Source organism: Mesoplodon bidens (assembly GCF_964165515.1).
Source record: "Mesoplodon bidens genome assembly, chromosome: 5".
In the NCBI taxonomy this organism is placed as follows: Eukaryota; Metazoa; Chordata; class Mammalia; order Artiodactyla; family Ziphiidae; genus Mesoplodon; species Mesoplodon bidens.
Window position 1 is genome coordinate 53,373,580 of NC_138161.1, and position 23,076 is coordinate 53,396,655.

The window sequence follows — 23,076 nt, forward strand, 5'->3', positions numbered from 1 at the left end:
TATGCTAACACATATATACGGAATTTAAAAAAAAATGTCATGAAGGACCTAGGGGCAAAACGGGAATGAAGACGCAGACCTACTTGAGAATGGACTTGAGGATATGGGGAGGGGGAAGGGTGGGCTATGACAAGGCGAAAGAGAGGCATGGACGTGTATACACTACCAAACGTAAGGTAGATAGATAGTGGGAAGCAGCCGCAGAGCACAGGGAGATCAGCTCGGTGCTTTGTGACCGCCTGGAGGGGTGGGATGGGGAGGGTGGGAGGGAGGGAGATGCATGAGGGAAGGGATGTGGGAACAGATGTATATGTATGACTGATTCACTTTGTTATAAAGCAGAAACTAATTTAAAAAATAAATAAATAAACTTTAAAAAAAAAAAAAAAAAAAAAATAATCCACATAGATATTTTTCATTCTTCCCCTAAAAAAATTATGATTACCCATATTTCAAGCTTTTAAGAATTTATATTTATAGCTAAGTGTCAATCATCTTAAGTAGAAACCATTTAGGAAAAAAAATAAGTAAACCTATATGCACTAGTACAGTTTCAGCTTACTTTTATGACAGAATATATTTTTAAAATAAATTCTATATTCTTCTAGGTCTCCAGATAAATTACACAATAAAAGTCATATAACTGCAGTCATACTGTTTTACAAGAAAGAAAACACTATCACAGAGTAGCCTCTTCCATCAATTTAATGGGAATCAGAGTAACATCAAATAATTTAACAATTACACTTCAGTAAATATTAATAACAACACAGTATAGCTTTAAAAGTAAATATTAGCTTTGACATTACTGAATTCAACACTGGGGCTCTCAACATTTGTGAGAACTATCAAAGTCTATGTTGGGTAGCAATCTGTTACTTTGCTTTGGCCTAATTTTGAAACATGTACTAAGACACTGACACGGAAACGATACACTTGAACCTCCAACATCCCTATGTCCCTGAGTGAGATTTTGCTAAGACCTGTATTCTATGCCCCTCCAGAGCTGAAGGTCTATTCTCATTGTACTCTGGTTATACAGTCTAATGAAGCTGAAGTAGACAAAGCAAAAAAACAAAACAAACAAAAAACCCAGAGCAGTAATCCAAGTTATATTGGCTTCAAAAATGGGATGCAACCAACCAATTACAAATGAGCATTCAAGTTGCCCAGTATTCATATGTAATTAATACTACAGATGAGTACCCCTTAAAAAAAGGTTGCATGGAACCTAAAAGGTTGAAGCTCAAAAGGATTTTAGAGATCATTTAAGATAAACAGATCCCTTCATTTATCAGATGGAGAAAGTGAGGCCCAGAGAAGTTACCTTGTTCAAAGACAGACAAATATTAATATTGGAGTCACGTCTGGGAACAAGCCTGATTTTATTTTAATGGTCACTTCAGAATTCCATGCTGGTTCCATGATAAATATAGTACAGCATAAATGATTAAGAAAAATGCTTATTCAAATATTAAGTGACAAAGGAGAGCATGAAATTATCTCTACAATGTAATCTAAATCATGTAAAAACAAAAGTCTAAAAAGAAAAAAAAGTCAGAATGTTAAAACTCTGGGGGAAAACTGGACAGCTACATGTAAAAGAATGGAATCAGAACACTCCCTAACACCATCCACAAAAATAAACTCAAAATGGATTAGAGACCTAAATGTAAGACCAGACACTATAAAACTCTTGGAGGAAAACATAGGAAGAACACTCTTTGACATAAATCACAGCAAGATCTTTTTTGATCCACCTCCTAGAGTAATGGAAATAAAAACAAAAATAAACAAATGGGACCTAATGAAACTTAAAAGCTTTTCCACAGCAAAGGAAACCATAAACAAGACGAAAAGACAACCCTCAGAATGGGAGAAAACATTTGCAAACGAATCAACAGACAAAGGATTAATCTCCAAAATATATAAACAGCTCATGCAGCTCAATATTAAAAAAACAAACAACCCAATCCAAAAATGGGCAGCAGATCTAAATAGACATTTCTGCAAAGAAGACATACAGATGGCCAAGAAGCATATGAAAAGCTGCTCAACCTCACTAATTATTAGAGAAATGCAAATCAAAACTACAGTGAGTTATCACCTTACACCAGTTAGAATGGACATCATCAGAAAATCTACAAACAACAAATGCTGGAGAGGGTGTGGAGAAAAGGGAACCCTCTTGCACTGTTGGTGGGAATGTAAACTGATACAGCCACTACGGAGAACAGTATGGAGGTTCCTTAAAAAACTAAAAATAGAATTACCATATGACCCAGCAATCCCACTACTGGGCATATACCCAGAGAAAACCATAATTCAAAAAGATACATGCACCCCAATGTTCATTGTGGCACTATTTACAATAGCCAGGTCATGGAAGCAACCTAAATGCCTGTCGACAGACGGATGGATAAAGATGATGTTGTACATATATACAATGGGATATTACTCAGCCATAAAAAGGAACGAAATTGGGTCATTTGTAGAGACGTGGGTGGATCTAGAGACTGTCATACAGAGTGAAGTAAGTCAGAAAGAGAAAAACAAATATCGTATATTAACTCATATATGTGGAACCTAGAATAATGGTATAGATGAACCGGTTTGAAAGGGCGGAAATAGAGACACAGATGCAGAGAACAAACATATGGACACCAAGGAGGGAAAGCCGCGGGAGGGTGGGGATGGTGGTGTGCTGAATTGGGCAATTGGGATTGACATGTATACACTGATGTGTGTAAAATGGATGACTAAGAAGAACCTGCTGTATAAAAAAATAAAACTCAAAAATTCAAGAAAAACAAAACAAAAAAACCCCTCTGGGCATTGATATTTGGGATATGTAAATGCTTATATTTATGTATTTGTTTAATTTTTTTCTTTTATATATTTTCCATATTTTCTACAATGAACAACTGCTACCTATATGTCAGAATAAAAAACAAAATGGAGAGAGAAACATGCCATTAAAAGCCAGCACTTGTAATTTTAACTATGGTTAATTTGCAGCATGCAAAATAGAAAACTAATTTGCTGTTAAGGACGCATTGCTAAAGTATTTCTCTGGTTAAGTAAAGCAACTGCATTGTTTGAGGGAAAAAAATCAAGAGTAAATGGGGTGAAAGTATATCCAGGTACACATACAAACTGAAGTGTTAGAAAAATATCAATAAAAGGCATTTTACTATGAATTTGTTGTTCTTTATTTATAGAAAAACAAGCACTTAATACTAAATACAGATGAAGCAAATGGTAACCTCTGCCTTTTATCCCACTTGCCAATATGAATTTAATAAACAGAATGTAAAATTTTAATCTCTAATTAGCAAGATTTCATGTACTTCATTTTTTGATGTTCTCTGAATTAGAGGTAATTGAGCTTAGATGTTTTAATTACAGAGTTCATTTGGTGCTACAATATCATATGTTATTACTGATGTACAACCTACTACACAGAATATATATATTTGCTTCTAACTTCTATGTCTGCTACATATCTGCCAGCTCCGAGAAAAGTGGCCACTAAAGAATGGTCCAATGCTTAGTTTCCCACTGCCCCGTAAATGATGTCAAATTTCACACTCATGCTTTTTCTCATGCACACTCCTTCCCAATTGTGCCCATCCTCCATGACTCAGGAAATTTCCATCCTCTCTATAAGACATCCTTGACTTACAAAGTCTATAATAGTCTATTCTCCAAGCTTATATAAAAACTAACAAGTTAGATGCATACAGTCTAGTGCAATCTTGTGATTTCATGTACGTTAACTTTATTTTAAAGTAGATGGTAAATTTCTTGGGAGCTGGTATCTAGCTTATCGTTCTTTTGCACCCAGTGACCAGCAGAGGAAGGAGTGAAGATGCTCTAAGACTTTCAGTTAGAAATGAGGACCTTAGCAGATGATAAAGTCAATCCACCAAGCAACCAAGTACTATCAGTATACTCATTAAACAGCAAACAGTAAGGTGTTAAGGGAGAAGCAGAGATTACGAGAAAAGGTTTTTGCCCTTAAAACCTTATAATCTTTTTAATGTGGAGAGGTGCTTTAGTATTAGAAAACAGTAGAGTAAAGTACATAATTAAATGTGTAGAAAATAAACTCTAGAAGGAGGAATGAGAATCAATCTTATTACCATCATTATGACTGAAGTCACAGAAGTTTTCATACAGAAATAGAGTCTGAGACATGGATCTTCAGAATAAAGATTCTGAAAACTTGGTGCACAGGAGGGAACAGCATGAAAGACTCATAAAACCAGGGAAAAAAATCAAGACAAGATTAGAGGGCAAGCATTAGAATTCCTGAACGATATTTTAATTGGGTAAAATTCTGTGGCTCTTACTGATAGCAGGAGAGCATAGAATTAATTTAGAAGGAAAGAAAGAACAATGTTGGGCTTTGAGTAGGAAAGTGATCTGGGGAAAGCAGAATTTAAATTAAATCAGCTACCTGAATAAAATATACTGGAGGAAAGACAGGCAGCCTGATTTAATATAGAGTAGGAAAATGGCCATCAGGAGACTTGGTTTTATTCAGGTTTGATTTGGATAGACACTATCCCTTAACTGTCTGATATGCTTCTTGTGTCCCCATTTTTTCAAATGAGACACCTAGTTTAACTCATTTTTCTAGCTTTAAAATCCATTGATATTCCATTCTGAGATCATATCATATGATCAGGTAGAAGGCTCTTTCAGTTGTCCCATTATAAGCCAGAACTAGGGCAATGGGAAGATTAGCTGAATATGAAAAACTTTAAAAGAACAATCAACAGGACTTAGTGGCAGAATGGATTTGAAAAATGAGAAAACTGGAGGAACCAAAGATTATTTTATCATGTCAAACTGGGTAGTGGGATAAATGTGATACCTCTAAGGAAGAGACATGAATTGGAAAGGAGAGCTCATTGTGCTACTTGAGCCTCTTCTTGGATGCAGGGAAGACTTAGCTTTTTCTCTGTTGCTTTATGTGTAATCTCAGAGTGTAGGTAAGTCTCAAAAATGTTGTAGTTATCAGCAAAGAATCAGAAAGGATCTCAATTTCTGGTACTTTAGTTTAAAAATCCAGCTGGTTCATTTTTATTGATGCATATTCACCCCTGTACTTTCTGTACTAAGAACCTCAAAACCACTCTTTATAACAACTTTATGCATGGACAGTTGATCTGCAAATTCAGTAAAACTCACCTGATGCTGGGGAGAACGGTGGCAGCTGGAGGGGGAGGAGAAAGCCGGGGAGGAACATCATATTCTTCACTTCCCAGGTGACCATTGGAAAAGACCTGAAAGGAAATCAAAGGGTTAGTTTAGAATTTAACTTCTGGAGGACCTTAAAACAACAGCAGTTCTTAGACAATCTATAATTTTGAAGAGCATATATAATTTCAGTTTATTTGAACAAGTGAAATATCATATAATTTACTTAGGAGTTAGGAGCACCATAGTGATTATTTACCACCACCAGAAAGTAGCACCATTTTTTATGTGAAAAAATAAAATACAATCCGATTCTTAAACATATTGAAAGGAGATGCTATAATTTCTATAAATCATATAGATAGCTAGATAAATAGTAAAAGTCCCCAAACATGATCAGTTTTTATTGAAAAGTTAGCATTCTCTGTAAGGATTCAATAAAGAAAAAAGGAGCACTGGTGCAATTCTTATTTCAATTCCTCCCAAATAAAAGTGTTCTAAATTATATCTCTCTGGGGTTAACAGAACATTTCTAAACTTCTTGTTAAAACAATACATGAGGGCTTCCCTGGTGGCGCAGTGGTTGAGAGTCCGCCTGCCGATGCAAGGGACACAGGTTCGGGCCCCGGTCTGGGAAGATCCCACATGCCACGGAGCGGCTGGGCCCGTGAGCCATGGCCGCTGAGCCTGCGTGTCCGGAGCCTGTGCTCCGCAACGGGAGAGGCCACAACAGGGAGAGGCCCACATACCGCAAAAAAAAAACCAAAAAAAAAACCCAATACATGAGTATAATCAGAAATGCCTTTGTTCTTTCAAGGCTGAAGCTTTAGCACTACTGGTAACTAGAGACCTGGTCTGGCTTTCAGAGTGCAAGCAATTTTAAATATAATTTTTGGTGTGTGAACAACACAAACCAAAATTGTTACCTTGCTCCTAAGGTACCATAGAGAGCCAGTGTTTACTCAGAACTCGGAAATTCTGGTTTCCAGATTGCTCAGTTACATATGGGACCTGTCTGAACAACTGCTCTTAACTAATCCAACAACTTGAAATGAAAGCAACTTAAAAGAAAAAAAGAGTAACTTTGCAAGGACAGATTAAACATATTTTAAGACCTTTAATCATTAGGGTTTTATCATGAAGCTCTTTCCCAAACCCTTTACTAGTTCATATTTAAAAGGTGTCGGCTGATTTGTGGCAAAAAGAACGTGATGTAACTTGAATAGTTCTAGATAACCCAGTCAATGACCTACCAATTTCTCTTTTCACCCCTCAGTTCTAAAATGGTGTTAAAGCTTTAGAGTGCAAAATGGAAAAGGCCATATCCTTCCCTACCAACTTAAGAAAAGGAACATGTTTAAAGAATCCATTTGAAATATATCAATGTTTGCAATTTAAAGCTACACAATATAAATTTTATAGCATTAAGGTATCACTCTAAAAATAAGTCCTGTGCTACAGCTTTGATTTCTCATTAGATTCAATACACTAGAGATACACTATGACAAAAATATCTCTTAGGGTTTCTGACTATGGACCAAATAACAGAACAAGGCAGAGTTTTTTCGATTTTGCTAGAGAAATGTCTCAATAGATATTAATTATTGTACAGTTCAATGAAAACATCTAATATAAAAAAATCCCTTTTAACCAACAAATACATGTGTCAAATCACAAGTGCTCATTGTATAATGGGCATATAAAGTCATCCTTAATTTGAGTCCTGTGCAATTGTTGCCAGAATGGATACAATGTATGATTTCTGCAATCAAATCTCCTTGACGCTTCTGTCATAAACACATTTAAAATTCATTCTGGGAAATGTAATATGGGTTTATATGCAATTATTTGTTTTAATAGGAGCAAGTATCTAATGCACTGTTGATACCTAGTAAAATTTCAGCAATTATAAAATAAAAGGGAGCTATGGGAATAAATTTCTGTTGTATTAGTTCTACATGAATCTTTTTCAGGACAAAGACTCTGATTTCCTCATCTTATAGGACATTTCCTTCAATGTTTTACACACAGTAGGGCTCAAATGAACACTGACTGCTGACTGACTTACATTATACTATATATGTGCATACATACATGTTTGTAAAGGACCTAAAAATGCAGGTACTAAAATGATGTTCATGTTTCTGTTCATCTAAAGCGGCTGGATGACAAGATTTACGATTATTTCATTCTGAACTCCATGTTCCCACCTGCAACCGTTTCATTAGACAAAATCATTTTATCTAAAACTACTTTAGAGACTGCAGTAAGTCACAACTTTTTGAGCCAAAAATAAATATTTTACGTCCTCTGGAAATCTGCAAAGCCTTTTGCAAACAGGAGAAAACAGTAGTTCCTCAAATGTGTAGATGGATAGTACCAACTGAAGCAGTTCACACTGAAATCTCACTGATTCAGGCCTTCTTAAACTCTCAACTAAGGAAACATCTTTTTCTTCTGCCTTCCTAGTTCACTGTTGCAAATTTACCACAATCCCATTGGACATGCTACCAACTTAAATATTCTGATCCTATCATTCCTCTGCCAAAAAAGTTTTCAAAGCTCTTTTTGGTCAACCAAGTTAAAGATAACTTAGTATAGAATAGGAGACACTCCACTCCGTAACTGCTTTCAGTTTATATTGCCGTAATTTTACCTACCGTACTTACTCTCTCTGTATGCCCTAGAGTCTGTCCAAAATTGACTTCCTGCACTGGGCTTATCTTCCCACCTCCATGCTATTCCTTCCTGTCATGTCTACCCCACCACCACCTACTGATCTTTTAATGTCTACAGATCCCTCTTGCATGAAGCTTTCTTTATTCCTTCTTTTACCCTGCATCTCAATTGGAATGTTTCTTCCCCTAGGGCATCCCGCATTATATATTCTGGATGCTTCTCCTATGCCTCATCCCTTAATTATATACCTGTCTCATCCTCACTAGACTGTGCTTGATTCATTTTGTATTCGCCACAGTGTCTTGAACATCCTACTCATTTAACTGAAAGAGGCTGAAGGAATAAGAATACATTAAGGGGAATTTATGCTACCCGTGGAAGAAGTATAATCTGAGCTATCACAAAATTTATTGTAAACTCTAGGTTACTCTAGGTTACCCTGTATTAGTATTTTTCACATGCCTCAAGATAACATTTCATCCTAATTTTTAAGTTTGAAATATCTCCCTATGATTCAGATATTGTCTAAGAATTAATGTTAAAGCATTTGGGACCCTTGAGATGTAGGGAAAACAAACACAATTGTGATAATCTTAGCACAATTAAGAAAAACCTTTTTAATTACAAACCCCCAAACACAACCCCCTTCCCCCATCCCACACATGTAAGCCCACACATACACTATACCAAAAATATCACTATAATTTATCCTTCAGAAACATTAGATTAAAAATGAAACCTGTGTACACAGAGGACTTATTTTCTGAAAGACAACACCTGAGATTCATAGATAAGTTTAAGTTCATTCTTATAAACATGTGCCTCTCCACCAAAATAGCAAAAGCCACAATCTCAAAAACAGGAATCATTCTATGTATTCATCTAGCAACATCTTCAACAGATTATTGTACACAAGGTCATTTTAGAATAATGTCACTTGAAGTAACATAAGTCAGAGATCGTTTTTATCACATAAGAAACAGTAGCATTCTTAATCTTTTAAGAGGAACAAATAAAGATAGTTGAACACAGTGTTAGTATCTAGATATAAGGAGATACATTTCAAGTCTCCATTGATATTTTAAAACATTTTCGTGCAATAAAGTAATTAAAACAAACAAACCAACAACAATAAATAAATATCTAGCCAACAAAGTATTAATTAAGGAACAGGTTTATAATGTGGCTAGAAATTGAGGGAATGGAAACAGTCCTATAGGAAAGAAATCTCTTACCAATAAAATAAAATAAGGTAAATAAACCTAACAACTCTTAGCTTTCAGGTTCATGTTAAAAAGTAAAGTATTACCTTAGCTAACTTGATTATGCTAGGTGGGAGGGAGAAGAGAAATGGGAGTAAATGAAAGTCACAAAAAATTCTTACACTTCATTTTAATGATGAATTAGAGGGCTTTATTCCTTAGAGCTCTTAACAGTTAGCAAATAGAGTAATTAGAATTTAATTTATCCTTGCTTCCCTTACCATTTATCTAGGAAAGATGCAAATAAAAAGGGCAAATGGTTCTAATGGACGATGGGAACTGGCACACTGACAGAGGACACACAACAAAGGGGAGCAAGTCCTCACTCTAGAGTGTTTACTTTCATGAATTCCCCTTATGGTATTACATATGTACACTTAATGTTAAACTTTTAGTACTCATCTAAGTTTTCTTATCTTTAAAATGGGCAGATGATATTTAATTTGAGATATTTCCTTGAATGAAAACAAGTCTGAACGATAGTTGTTACTATTTGACACAGCAATGTATTTGCTTACACTTGGAGAGACTGACGGGTTATGTGAAGACAACACATCAGCCTCCAAGTATCTAAATCCCTATACCCTTTATTCCCATGGTAACATTAAAAAAAAATTTTTAAAGACTGTACACTAGGTATGGAGGGTGAGAATATATTGTAATACTTACCATTTTCATTAATATACAAGTCTTTTTAAATCAAAATCATTTCCCCTTCTTCTTCAACCCTTCTCCCTTGTTTCCCTCTTATTGTGAATACGTGATCTATCTATAGAAAATGCCTACTTTTCTAAAAGAGTAAAAAATCCTATTTTAAACAAGAAAGTTACATTTTACCTTTGGCTGAAGGCGAGTGCTGGAAAAATACATTAAAAAAACTGTCTACGCTCCTGGTGTACCACAGACATCTTCTTCCTCCAAGCCCTTTCCTGCCCTACCCCAGCCCACCTCCAACCCCAGCATGCATATTCTCTTTCCCCTCTGTCATCAACCTAACTGTAATAATTCAGCAACCCAGTTATTGAGTGTTTGCTGAGTATTCATTAGGCACTATGCTAAATAAAAGCAGAGAGGAAGGGGAGAAAGAGATAATGATTTTGGTTTTAAATTAAAAAAAAATAAGGACAACTATTTTAAATAAAAATGAACTGTTACAACTTATACTAAGACTCCACATCTAGTTTGGTTTTATTCCATAACCAAGGGGTATAGGGGCTTAGATATTTGGAGGGTAACTATTCTCCTAGAAACTAGGTCCTATTATTATTTCATTTCATAAAGTAAGGGAAATAAGTGGAATTGAGGGCATAGATGTAGTAAGTTGCTTGCATCCACAAAGCCAGTGAATTCTAGAGCAGGAAGTAAAACTCAGGTCTGATTCCAGAGCCTGGTGGATCTATGTTGATCAGATTTTTAGTTTTGTTAAAATGCAGCTATCAGGTTTGCCTTATCATTTTTACTTCTGCCTAAAGGAGTTAAACAGTTCCTCTTCTATAAAAACATTTTGTTAAATTTGAAAGGGGAGAGAACACTGGGATTCTGGTTATCCTGAACACTAGGAGAACACCTGTATGTAGAAAGTGCTTACAAATATGTAATTAAATCAATCTGGATTGAGGAACTACAGAGACGTTAAGTTAAGAAACAAACTCCAGGGCTTCCCTGGTGGTGCAGTGGTTGAGAGTCCGCCTGCCGATGCAGGGGACATGGGTTCGTGTCCTGGTCTGGGAGGATCCCACATGCCGCGGAGCGGCTGGGCCCGTGAGCCATGGCCGCTGAGCCTGCATGTCCGGAGCCTGTGCTCCGCAACGGGAGAGGCCACAATAGTGAGAGGCCCGCGTACCACAAAAAAAAAAAAAAAAAAAAAAGAAACAAACAAACTCCAACCCAGGATCATGCAGAGACTGAGAATTACAGGATCCTAGATGGACGCAGTCCTCCATCGGTTGAAGCTAGCCTCTAAGTCTCCCAACAGTGAAATAAGAAGAGGAATTGGGTTTTTTCTGCTTTATGTCAGTTGTGATATACCTTGTGGTCTACTGAAGTGGACCCATTTTTCCTTCAGAAGATAATAAAAGAGGAGAATAAGGGGAGACATGGTCTGTTTTATAGCATTTAACACATTATGTATAAATCCTTCTTTATAATCTGCCTTAAAAGTCAAACAACTATACTGAAATGAGAAATCTTAGATGTCTAATTTTGGTAAAAATGTTCATCTAGTTGTAACTTGAAAGTAACTTTGAGAATATAAGCATTGCAATGCTAATACATACAACATATGAGATTAGACCTTCATGAATTTTAATGAGCCTAATTTAGATAGAACTAAACAAATTCAGCTTTTAATAAGACAAATTTTACACTTTACTCAATGTTCTCTGGGATATTAACATGTATCAATGATCAGGACATGAAAGTTCACATAGAAAACATGTAAAGGAATCTTTATAACTGAAATTACTACTAATACTTCATACCTATAGTTAATATAATAAAAATAAAATTTCATGCCTATAACCTAAGAAATTATAACCCCAATTTAAAACAACCACCATCCATACAAAAATTAATAGCCTGTATTCTAGGGCTTACAAGGGCAGGTTTATTTAGTGCTAAGACTGTATAACATATTATCTAAGAAGAACCCTGAAACAAGTGAATTGCCCAAGATAATTATTATATTTTAAGTATTTCTGAAGTCCATTCAGGAAGTAAATTGTAATATGTTGCTAAGACATAACCATTCATATCGGAGCTCTTCTGAACACTCTCCTTAAGGCAAGTGTGATCATGTATGAATGAAAAGTAATAGAGACTAAAGGGAAGAAAAAAATCACTGGAAAAAAAAAAGGCAGGTCCTTCTGATCAAGATTCTAGGTTGTAAAAACATACTTTTGAAGATAAGCTCTCCATTTTCAGAGAACATTATAAAAATGCTTTTATAAGTGCTTGCTCTTCCATTTACATCACCTTTGCATGACCTTGAAGAAAACCTTTACAGATTTTCATATTTATAATAGATGAAAGCCCACAGGTACCAACAAGGCACTAACAAAGAGTTACGGCAAACCACCACCACTCTTCCCCTGTGTTTTGAGTGCCTGAGTAGACAATTTTGACTCTTGCTATCCTGGCTACCCTAGAATATCACTAATAATTAAATCTTATACAGAGTTTTCCTTCACACATGTGCATGTGCACGCATGTGTGTACACACATACAGGAATTTAGTACATGTCATTCTTCACACTTCTTTGTTTCTTGATTAACTCACCAACTACAAACTATTATTTTGAAGGAATAGTCTACTCCCCTAAAATAACAACTTAAGATCAAAAGAGATGGGAACACTTAAATATTACAGTCTTCAAAAGAGGCAAAGCCTCCTTCAGCTGAAGGAAGATGGTGACGATCTGACCTGAGTCAAAAATATCATGGACACAAATACCAGAAAACATTACAGGACAGCTCCGCCAGGGGCCCACTGAGGGTTCGAAACTCAATGATTTCTGCTGCTGCCTCTTCGGTTCCCTGAATGCTTAAATTCTTTTCTGTACATATAAATGACGGTGGTAATATCCTTTAATGTTAGAACTCAACATGTGTGACAGTCTTTCAGTTTTATAGAGAAAGACCTTGCTTTCCAACAATGAACTGGACCTGGTGTTTTTATGTATGTGAGAAGTTCATTCTACCTGGCTGCCTAAGGTGTGCTGTCCCAGGCGACAATAACTCCAATGACTGATTGATGATATGCTATAATCATACAACTTTTTTTTCAAGTTAGATAGAAGTAGGAGAGTTAAATAAAAAAGACTGCTGATTCTCCCACTGACAACATTAATAGGAAAAAATTTTGCAGATGAAATAAGGGAAGGTGAACTAAACCTCTGGCAAATTGTCTGGTGTCTTCATATGAAAATTAAATCATTATTTAGAACCTCCTTCCTGACTTCTGTTAGGTTCAAGTTTTAATGAGCTTCTGATTATTTATAATTTGCAGATAATTAAAGACCTGCAGGGAAGTGTCACACTAGGCGAAAAAAACACCACTCCACCTTTTATACTACCTCTTATCAGAAGACTATAAGCAGATTATTTAGCTTCAGCTTTGAGTATTTACCTTGGCTCCTTCTAAAGGCAAATCATGGCGTCTGTGTTTCCGAATAAGCACTGGGTCAGAGCCCATTCTACTGTGCCTTCCATTTACATTTGAACTCGCTGTGATTCCAGGCTTTGGAGAGGCATCCCCTAGGAGGCGACATCCCACTGACTGATTAGTCCCAAGCACATCCCGAGGGCACCAGGCTTCCAGAGGCATCGGCTGGTCTCTGGAAGGCACACTTTCCATGTGAAGGAAGTGACGACTCAGTCTATTGTCAGGGGGGATTGGGGGAGGTCTCTCAGGTGGAGGAGGAGGAGGGTCTCTTAAGGGAGGTGGTGGTGCTGGGAGTGGTTTGTCTTGTTTTCTCACCATGCAAGGAGAAGACTAAAGAAACACAAGAGGAAAAATAAATTAAAAGAGGTTCCATGCACTGAAATGACTTCCAGACTAGTATACTATTGCTTTTGTTTTCTAAGCCATAGTAGGGCTTTATTACATTCCTGTGCCATCTTTTTTTTTTTTTTTTTTTTTTTTTTTTTTTTTTGCTGTACGCGGGCCTCTCACTGCTGTGGCCTCTCCCGTTGCGGAGCACAGGCTCCGGACACACAGGCTCCGCGGCCATGGCTCGCGGGCCCAGCCGCTGCGCGGCATGTGGGATCTTCCGGGATAGGGGCACGAACCCGTGTCCCCTGCATCGGCAGGCGGACTCTCAACCACTGCGCCACCAGGGAAGCCCTCCTGTGCCATCTTTTAATGAGTTTCTTTTATCACCAAGTAATGAAAGTTTAAAAAATTAATGAAAAACTCAAATATATTTCATTAAGATTTCTTTGTAGAAAATGAATATGTAAACTCAAATGTTAGGATTATAAGGACTACAGGAAAACGTAGCAGAATATCAAAATTATATGGTGATTTTGACTGGATGACATTAAAATAATAATGTCATTAATTATTTTATTTGCATGTTTCTGTGATTTAGGAGAGACAGCAGAAACTATCAAAGTTGTTGTTGTTTTACTTTTTAAAAGAGCACCTTGGGCTTCCCTGGTGGTGCATTAGTTGAGAGTCCGCCTGCCGATGCAGGGGACATGGGTTCGTGCCCCGGTCCGGGAAGATCCCACATGCCACAGAGCGGCTGGGCCCGTGAGCCATGGCCGCTGAGCCTGTGTGTCCGGAGCCTGTGCTCGCAACGGGAGAGGCCACAACAGCAAGAGGCCCGCGTACCACAAAAAAAAAAAAAAAAAACACCTTGATTTGTAATATCTTTGGAAGACTGAAAATGTTGGTTTTGTTACTTTTGTGTTCACCTCTATAATACAGAGCAAGTGACAAGGGGGAAATGTGCTCTGGTTCTTTAACAGTTATTACCAGAATAGTGAAAATTCACAAATAATAGAGCAGCATTATTTACAGACCTTACTTGAGTTTTATGGATCTTAAAAAAAAAAAAAAAATCAGTCTGATTCTTATGTGGAATATGAAGGTATAAGCTCCTGAATTGAATCTATGTGACTTTCACAGTTTTTATTTTCATTTACATAGTCCATCTGATGAATGATTTGTGCTTTTATTGTTTGAAAATATTAGCGAAGAAATGTGTGCTTACATAATTCTCACTAAATAACATCCTAAAAAGTCTTAATATGATCTTAAAACCATGTTAATTATAATGTAGAAAAGTCCAATACTATTAAAATACTGTGCTTCCAAATAGTTTTAGACCATAACGCATATTACCGAATGGGATTAATATTTAAAATCTTATATTTAATAAAGCAAAATATTCCCTTTTCAAATTTGGAAAAAAATCTGCACAGAACTAAAACTGTGGGCTTAGATGTACAGATAGAATTATGTCTTTAATATTAAACAGTAATGCAATTACTTTGCAAATACTGTAATTCTTTGTAATTAATTCCTTCAGGTATAAAAGGTACATATAATTCCCTCTTCGGAGTCACCCTGAAACATGGGTGATATCTATCACATCTTAAGCCCTATGCAAATATACTCCCATAACATTTTTCTTGTCAAGACACTATGAAAATGAGTGTAAAATATCATTTAATAAGAGCATGCAATTTATTTTAATACATGTAATGACCTTGTAAATCTATTTTACAGAATAACTATACTTACTCTGCTGTTTATTTTAGCAAATCAGGGGGCTGTTACAGACATGTGCCTTCTCTGAATAATTATGTAACTTTTATAGCAATAAAGCAAGGAATATGATAGTGGACTCACTATAAACAAAATGAGAGACCCATCAAAGTTGTTCACAAACAAGAGCATAAGAAATATGAGTAACAGAATTTTAAAAACCTGAGCAATCAATAATCACCACATAAAATTATTATCTATGTTTCTAATAAAATTGATTTACCTTTGGTGAACCAGTTGGGCTGCCACAGGGAGACCGAACTACGCCTTTCTGAATTAGATCCAGGCGAGGAGGCACTGGTGGCAGGCTTAAATGTGGGATCTGGAGAGGGTCTGGATGTGGCTTTCTTCGCTGTGCAAGGGGAGAGGATCCCGGTGATGTGACTGGGGAATTCTGCCTGTCAGTGCACTAGAATATAAAAAAAGAACCATGTTTATTTGATGTGTAAAGTACATACCTTTCAGTTCTTAAGACATCTGGTTTTGAGAATGTATCTGCCATTGCACATCTGTTAAAATAAACTCACTTAGTTTACTCTGATTAATAGATGGAAGGAGCTCACACTGTCCCTCAAGAGCAGTATTATGTAAAGAATAAATGGATTAGTTTCTCCTACATATTGTAGAAAGGGCCTAGGAAAAAACCAGCAAAAGGGTAGTTTAAAAACAATCAAGGGCTTCACTGGTGGCGCAGTGGTTGAGAGTCTGCCTGCCGATGCAGGGGACGCGGGTTCGTGCCCCGGTCCGGGAAGATCCCACATGCCGCGGAGCAGCTGGGCCCATGAGCCATGGCCACTGAGCCTGCGCATCCAGAGCCTGTGCTCCACAATGGGAGAGGCCACAGCAGTGAGAGGCCCGCAAAATCAAATGCAGGCATTCTACTAGAAACCTGTCTACATTTTATGAGAAACATGCAATGCAGTAATGCACATTGCTCTTGGTTATCTGTATTACAGAATTTTCTTAGGTCTTTGCGTTTTTAGTACATTCTAGAACTTAGAAATCATTTTGTTCTCTATAAAATATGTAACCAGTGCATAATCTACTTTCCTACAAACCAATTAAATCAGACAAGGATTTTTAAAAATTTGTGTATTTAAAATAAACAGGTTTAAGACCAGATGTTTTCCCCCAAGCCTTCACATGGAAAATAAATCCTCAAGTTAAATGTTCTTCTTTAAAAACAATTAAATCTAGGAAAGTCTGTACTTCTAAAACTCTGATAGATTTCTATGCTATTACAGGGTTTCCATGTTATCTGGTAGATAAAAGAGCACCAAAAAGCCATCAACAAGTACTTTGATTTGTATGTATGTGTGTAACCCTTTCTGTTTCAGAAGTGTGCGTGTGTGTGTGTGTGTTTGACATAACCTGATTCCTATTTGATATAAAAGCCATCCTAATTAACCAGATAGCCTCACTAGGATAACAATATTCTGTTCTGAAATATCAAGCAGTTTCCTTTTCAAGGCTAAGTTACTACCTACCTCTTTGGAGACCTAGGCTTAATTTTTATACCTACTACATTAATCTAGCATGCTTTGATATTCATCTGTTTCCTAGTGCTAGTATTTATAATGAGTTTTAAGCTTGTTTCTAAGCCATTTCCCCCTAACATTACTTAGCCTTTGTGAGAGTAATCAATGTCAACTGACAATTTAATTTCAATTCTAGCAATAGTGAGAAAGATTTAGCCATTCTGTCCTTAACTGACATGTGATAATAAATTTGTGTTCATGTCCACACTTAGTTACATCATGGAAGGTCTTTTTTTTCTAATTTACTAAAATTGTGGTTTGTCTGATGTTTTTCTCATGATTAGACTAGCATTATGTGTTTTTGGAAGGAAGGCCATGTTGGTAAAGTAACACTTTAACCACATCACATCAAGGGTCTACACTATCAATGTGATTCATCACTGTTGATGTTGACCTTGATTACCTGGCTGAGGTACTGACTGTCAAGGCTTCTACACTATAAAGCTACTTACTTTTTCTCCCATTTTCCTTACTGTACTCTTTGCCTGGAAGTTACCATGTGCAGCCCACACTGAAGGAGTGGGGACTTATGCTTCCCCTGGTAAAGGCTTTTTAAAAATAAATTTGAGGGCCTCCCTGGTGGCGCAGTGGTTGGGAGTCCGCCTGCCAATGCAGGGGATACGGGTTCGTGCCCTGGTCTGGGAGGATCCCATATGCCGTGGAGCGGCTGGGCCCGTGAGCCATGGCCACTGGGCCTGCGCATCCGGAGCCTATGCTCCGCAACGGGAGAGGCCACAACAGTGAGAGGCCCGCATACCGCAAAAAGAAAAAAAAAATAAAAATAAAAATAAATAAAAATAAATTTGAGTGTCTACGCAGAAGCTTCTAGACCATACTTCCGGTATACTTGAATATTGCCATGACATTGCTGGACTCTCAATTCTTTGTCTCTCTCAATAGATGCCAAATAACTTAAAATAGGTCAATAAATTCAGATGCACTTTCACATGTAAATTTTAAGACCCCTTTCTTATTAATTTCATGATTCTTTTTTATATCTCTTACCTACTTAACTGAAGGAGAAAAAGCAGAAACTGTAGAGTCATAAGCTGATTTTCATGCAGCCAGTATTCTTAATAAAAAAACATGACTTTTACCCCAAAAGTCATGGAGCCTCACGTGGTCATGAATTTGAACCTTACAGAGTAATACCAATCCAAAAATGATCATGGACAGAATAGAAAAAAACTCCTTGTGTCAAACTAAGTGCATCACAGTTCGTAGCAATCAGATCAGGAGATGTCACAGGACATCTAATTCTCCAAATTCCCATTAAGGGTAAATTATATCCTCTGAGAACTAGAAAAAATATTACCTGATAAAAATCCTTTATTGATCTGGTTATTATTCTTTACAAAAAAAAGACTCAAGAAGCAAAGCTATCCACATGGTTCCTATCCTGTAAAGAAATAATTTTTACATAGATATACAGAGAATACATAGCACTTCATTGTTTCAGTTACTTGCAGAGAAATTTTTCACTGCTTGTTGCATTTACTGCAAAGACCTATGCTCCTCCAAGCACTTTTCTTCCACAACTACCTGCCTGCTTCCCTAATTACCTGGAACAGGAAGGAGAATCCTGACAGAGCCAGCAGCCCACCATCATCAATAGAACTTGACTTCTGGTTTAACTACTAATTTAATATTTAAGCAGTTACCACATTCCTAGTGTGTTTAAATAATGGGATGGACTTGATTTGAAGTGGGTGAACTGTTAAGATACTGAAAGGGTATACTGAAAATCTTTGGACAGACATCCAAACAACTGTGTGTGCTGCAGAAGTAACCCTGAACTTCTAGTTACCTCCAGACAAGCATACTCTCTACAGCTTTGTGAATGTAGTCTGAAGCAGAACTTGCTTAAGAAAATTCATAATCCGCCTGCCAATGCAGGGGACATGGGTTCGAGCCCTGGTCCGGGAAGATCCCACATGCCACAGAGCTATAAGCCCATGCGCCACAACTACTGAGCCTGCGCTCTAGAACCCGCGAGCCACAACTACTGAAGCCCGTGCGCCTAGAGCCCGTGCTCCGAAACAAGAGAAGCCACCGCAATGAGAAGCCTGCACACCGCAACAGAGTAGCTCTGCTCGCCGCAACTAGAGAAAGCCCATGTGCAGCAACGAAGACCCAATGCAGCCAAAAATAAAATAAATAAAAATTAAAAATAAAAGAACAATTCATATTGTATTCTCAAGGTAATTTTATACTGCCCTCCCGAAAGACTAATTCATTTTGAAGCATTACAGTAACTGTAAGTTGGCTTAGTCAGAAGGATTTTATGGAGAATAGGTGAAGAGTATGTGAAGAAACAAAAAATATTTTACCTTTATTATGTGGTCTAAATTCACCATAGCTTATTCATTTTCCAGAGTTCTCCTAAATTATAGTAAAATCCCCATGTAAGTGTAGATAATTTAACAGTGCCCTTTAGATAATAATGCATTTTTCTTTGCTGAAGCTTTTTGCTGAACAATTCTGCAACTAGAATATTGAAACTTTGCATTAACTTTCATTGCTGGTAAAGTTCAAATGCTAACTGTGAACATTTGTAAACATTTTTAGTAGATGGTCACATTAAAGGTCACTTTTAATTTATTTGAATAATCACCAATTATATTTTTTCCCTTCCTATTTGAAAGTCTAAGGAGAAGAGAAGTCTCACACAATGCTTCACATGCCCACTCATGTTATGTTCTTTGTCCCATTATCTACCATATTCTTTTATTTACCCCTCATTGATTTGAAAGGGCTCTTTATATATTATGATAGTGAACCCCTATCTTTTTCAATTGTGGGGAATAATTTTTTCTCAGTTTGTCTTCACTACTGCTCTTCTGGTTTTAATCTTCTAGAGAATAAATACAATTAATTAGTATAATAAAAAGGCATATTAATCAAGGGATTCTTAAAAGGATCATACCCTTTTTGCCACTGCATTACATGAAATCCTTTCTTTGTCACTCCTTCATCTGTCTGTCCACTCTATTAGATTAGGACAAGGAAATGGGAAGCTAAGAAAAGATTAACTAGGAAAGCATAGGAAGCAGAAACTAGGATGTGGACACAGAAGTAACTTTACAGAATTTATTGCATAATATAAAGAAAATCATTTATATAGAGGTAACTGCAAGAACTGGGAAGGATGGAATCATAGTTTCAAGTTATAGGATAGCTGATCTGAATAATTCCTTTATCTTGATTTTAGGTAATTCTCACTTTTTTCTAGTATTACACTTGCTCTCAGAACTTCAGAATATATGATCTTTTTTCTTTTCCGCACCTTTCAAAATACAAAAGCTGGGCGCCTTTATTCCTGCCTGTATTATCATCACACCAGCTTATTTGTCTAACTAACAATTTCTCTTAAGTTTTTTAATGCTGGTTGTTGATAAGTAAGTTCAACAAGCTGAAATCCTGGTGCTCTAGAGATTTAAAGACCCCATTTGATTCTTTTATATCTACATATTCACCAATTTTTCCAAACCCTTTGCTTCATGAAATGAATAAATGCTATTCTTTATTTTTTCTGACAAAATTTACAGAATTCTTCAGCACTTAGAATAGGAGGCGAATGACTACCATAAGGAATAGAGAAATCTGAATTTGCAATTTTAACAGAAAATCCTGAGAGAAAAGGCCCAAGAAGTAAGTAGTCAAAAGCCCATCTCAGCATGCTCCACAAGTACCAATAATAATCAGGGACTCATTCTATTTTAGTCACTCTTCATTTTATCCATAGCTTTTAAAGAGCGATTTTATAACAGCCTTAATAGGATCCATTATTAGGGAAATGGCAAAACATTTGGTAAGAAACTTCAAACCCTGCCAGGCTGTTATTAAAAACAGGACAAGAGAAAACCTCTCCAATTACTAATAAGATGAGAGTTCTGACAATCCCAGAGATAATCAAAGTCAATTTTATAATATTTCTAAGAAGATTTTTACTTTATGAATTTTCATATCTGAACAAGATAGATACATGTATTATAAGGATGATGAAAAGGACGACATTTCTCTAAATGCGTGAAAATTAATGAAGGACATTGATAAAACTTTTATCACATAAAATATATTCTAAGTAAAACATTCTAATAAAATAGAATTAAAATAAAATATTCTAATATTTTCCTGCTACTAACTATCCTCTTGGTTCTTCTTCTGCTCATATTCATTTGTGAACATAACAAAATCAAGACTTTAAAATAACAGCCTATGCAGAATATTATTCAGAAGGTATCCATTACAGAACCATTTACATGTACACATATTCATGTGTAATTTGTAATATAAGTATAAATGACTTATGTTGTCTATTTTGGAGTACTGTACCATTGTTCCCTTTTAGATAACAAATGCTTATATGAGGAACATGGTGTAAGAGTAGTACAATCATTTCATACTTATCCACAGTCACACTTCAAAGTCTCTATATGTTGGAATTTAGGGAGAAACTTGGAGTGAAAAAGAAAAGTTCTCCCAACTTAATCTATAGATTGGATGCAATCCCAATTAAAATCCCAGCAAGTTATTTTTCAGATACGGTCAAACTGATTCTAAAGTTTAGATGGAGACAAAAGACCCAGAATAGCCAACAGGATAGTTAAGGAGAAGAACAAAGTTGGAAGACGGACACTACTTGACTTAAAGACCTACTATAAAGATACACTAATCAAGATTCTGTGGTTTTGGCAGAATAGACATATAATACCATCAATGGGGCAGAAACAGTCAACTGATCTTTGACAAAGGAGCAAAGGTACACAATGTAGTAAAGACAGTCTTCTCAACAAATGGTGCTGAAGAACTGGACATCCACATGCAAAAAAAAAAAAAAATCTAGACATACACATTATACCCTTCACAAAATTAACTCAAAATGGACCACAAACCTAAATGTAAAATGCAAAATTATAAAATGCCTAGAAGATAATATAGGAGAAATCTAAAAAGTGACCACCAAATACAAGATCATCTAGATACAACACCAAAGGTGCCATCCATAAAAGAAATAATGGTCAAGCTGGACATCATTAAAATGAGAAATTTCTGTACTGTGAAAGAAACTATCAAGAGAATAACAAAAGTACAAGCCACAGACTAGAAGAAAACCTTTGGAAAATACACATCTGAGAAAGGACTATTCTCTAAAATATAAAAAGAACTCTTAAAATTCAACAATAAGAAAACTAACAATCAGATTTTAAAATGAGCCGAAGACCTTATCAGATACCTCACCAAAGATATACAGATGGAAAATCAATATATGAAAAGATGCTGCATATCATATGTCATCAAGGAAATGTAAATTAAAACGAGATACCATTACACACCTTTTTGAATGGCCAAAATCCAGATCACTGACAACATCAAATGCTGATGAGGATGTGGAACAACAGAAACACTTATTCATTGCTGGTGGGAATGCAAAATGCTACTGCCACTTTGGAACAGTTTTGTGGTTTCTTACAAAACTAAACATACTCTTAACATACAATACAGCAATCATGCTCTTTGGTGTTTACCTAAAGGAGCTGAAAACTTATGTTCACACAAAAAACTGCACACAGATGTTTATAACTGTTTTATTCATAACTGCCAAAACTTGTAAGCAACCAAGATGTCCTTCAGTAGGCGAATGGATAATAAATAAACTGTGGCACATCCAGATAATGCAATATTATTAGTGCTAAAAAGAAATGAGCTATCAAGTCAAGAAAAGACATGGAGGAACCTGAATGCATATTCCTAAGTAAAAGAAGCCAATCTTAGAAGGCTGCATACCTATGATTCCAACTATAGGACATTCTGGAAAAGGCAAAACTATGGAGACAGTAAAAAGATCAATGGTTGCTGGGGGTTTTGGTGGGGGAGATGAATAGGCAGAACACAGAGGATGTTTAGGGCGGTGAAAATACTCTGCATGATACTATACATGTCACTATACATTTGTGCAAACCCACGAATGTACCACACCAAAAGTGAACCCTACTGTAAACGATGGACTTTAGACAATAATGATGTGTCAATGTAGGTTCATCAGTTATGACAAATGTATCAGTCTGGTGGGGGATGTTGATGATGGGGAGGCTACACATGTGTGGAGGCAGGG

At 36.4% G+C, this 23,076-nt stretch overlaps 1 protein-coding gene across 5 annotated transcripts in view; it reads right to left on the reverse strand.

The window, feature by feature from the left end:
* Positions 1–23,076, reverse strand: part of CBLB (Cbl proto-oncogene B) — a 216,398-nt gene that overhangs the window by 45,570 nt on the left and 147,752 nt on the right. For all 5 annotated transcript variants that reach the window (XM_081235627.1, XM_081235626.1, XM_081235625.1 and 2 more), the window contains 3 exons: positions 15,647–15,832; positions 13,276–13,641; positions 5,200–5,294 (listed from right to left, as the gene is read on the reverse strand). In XM_081235627.1, coding sequence (XP_081091753.1) covers positions 5,200–5,294; positions 13,276–13,641; positions 15,647–15,832 — 647 coding nt within the window. The remainder of the gene's footprint in view (positions 1–5,199; positions 5,295–13,275; positions 13,642–15,646; positions 15,833–23,076) is intronic.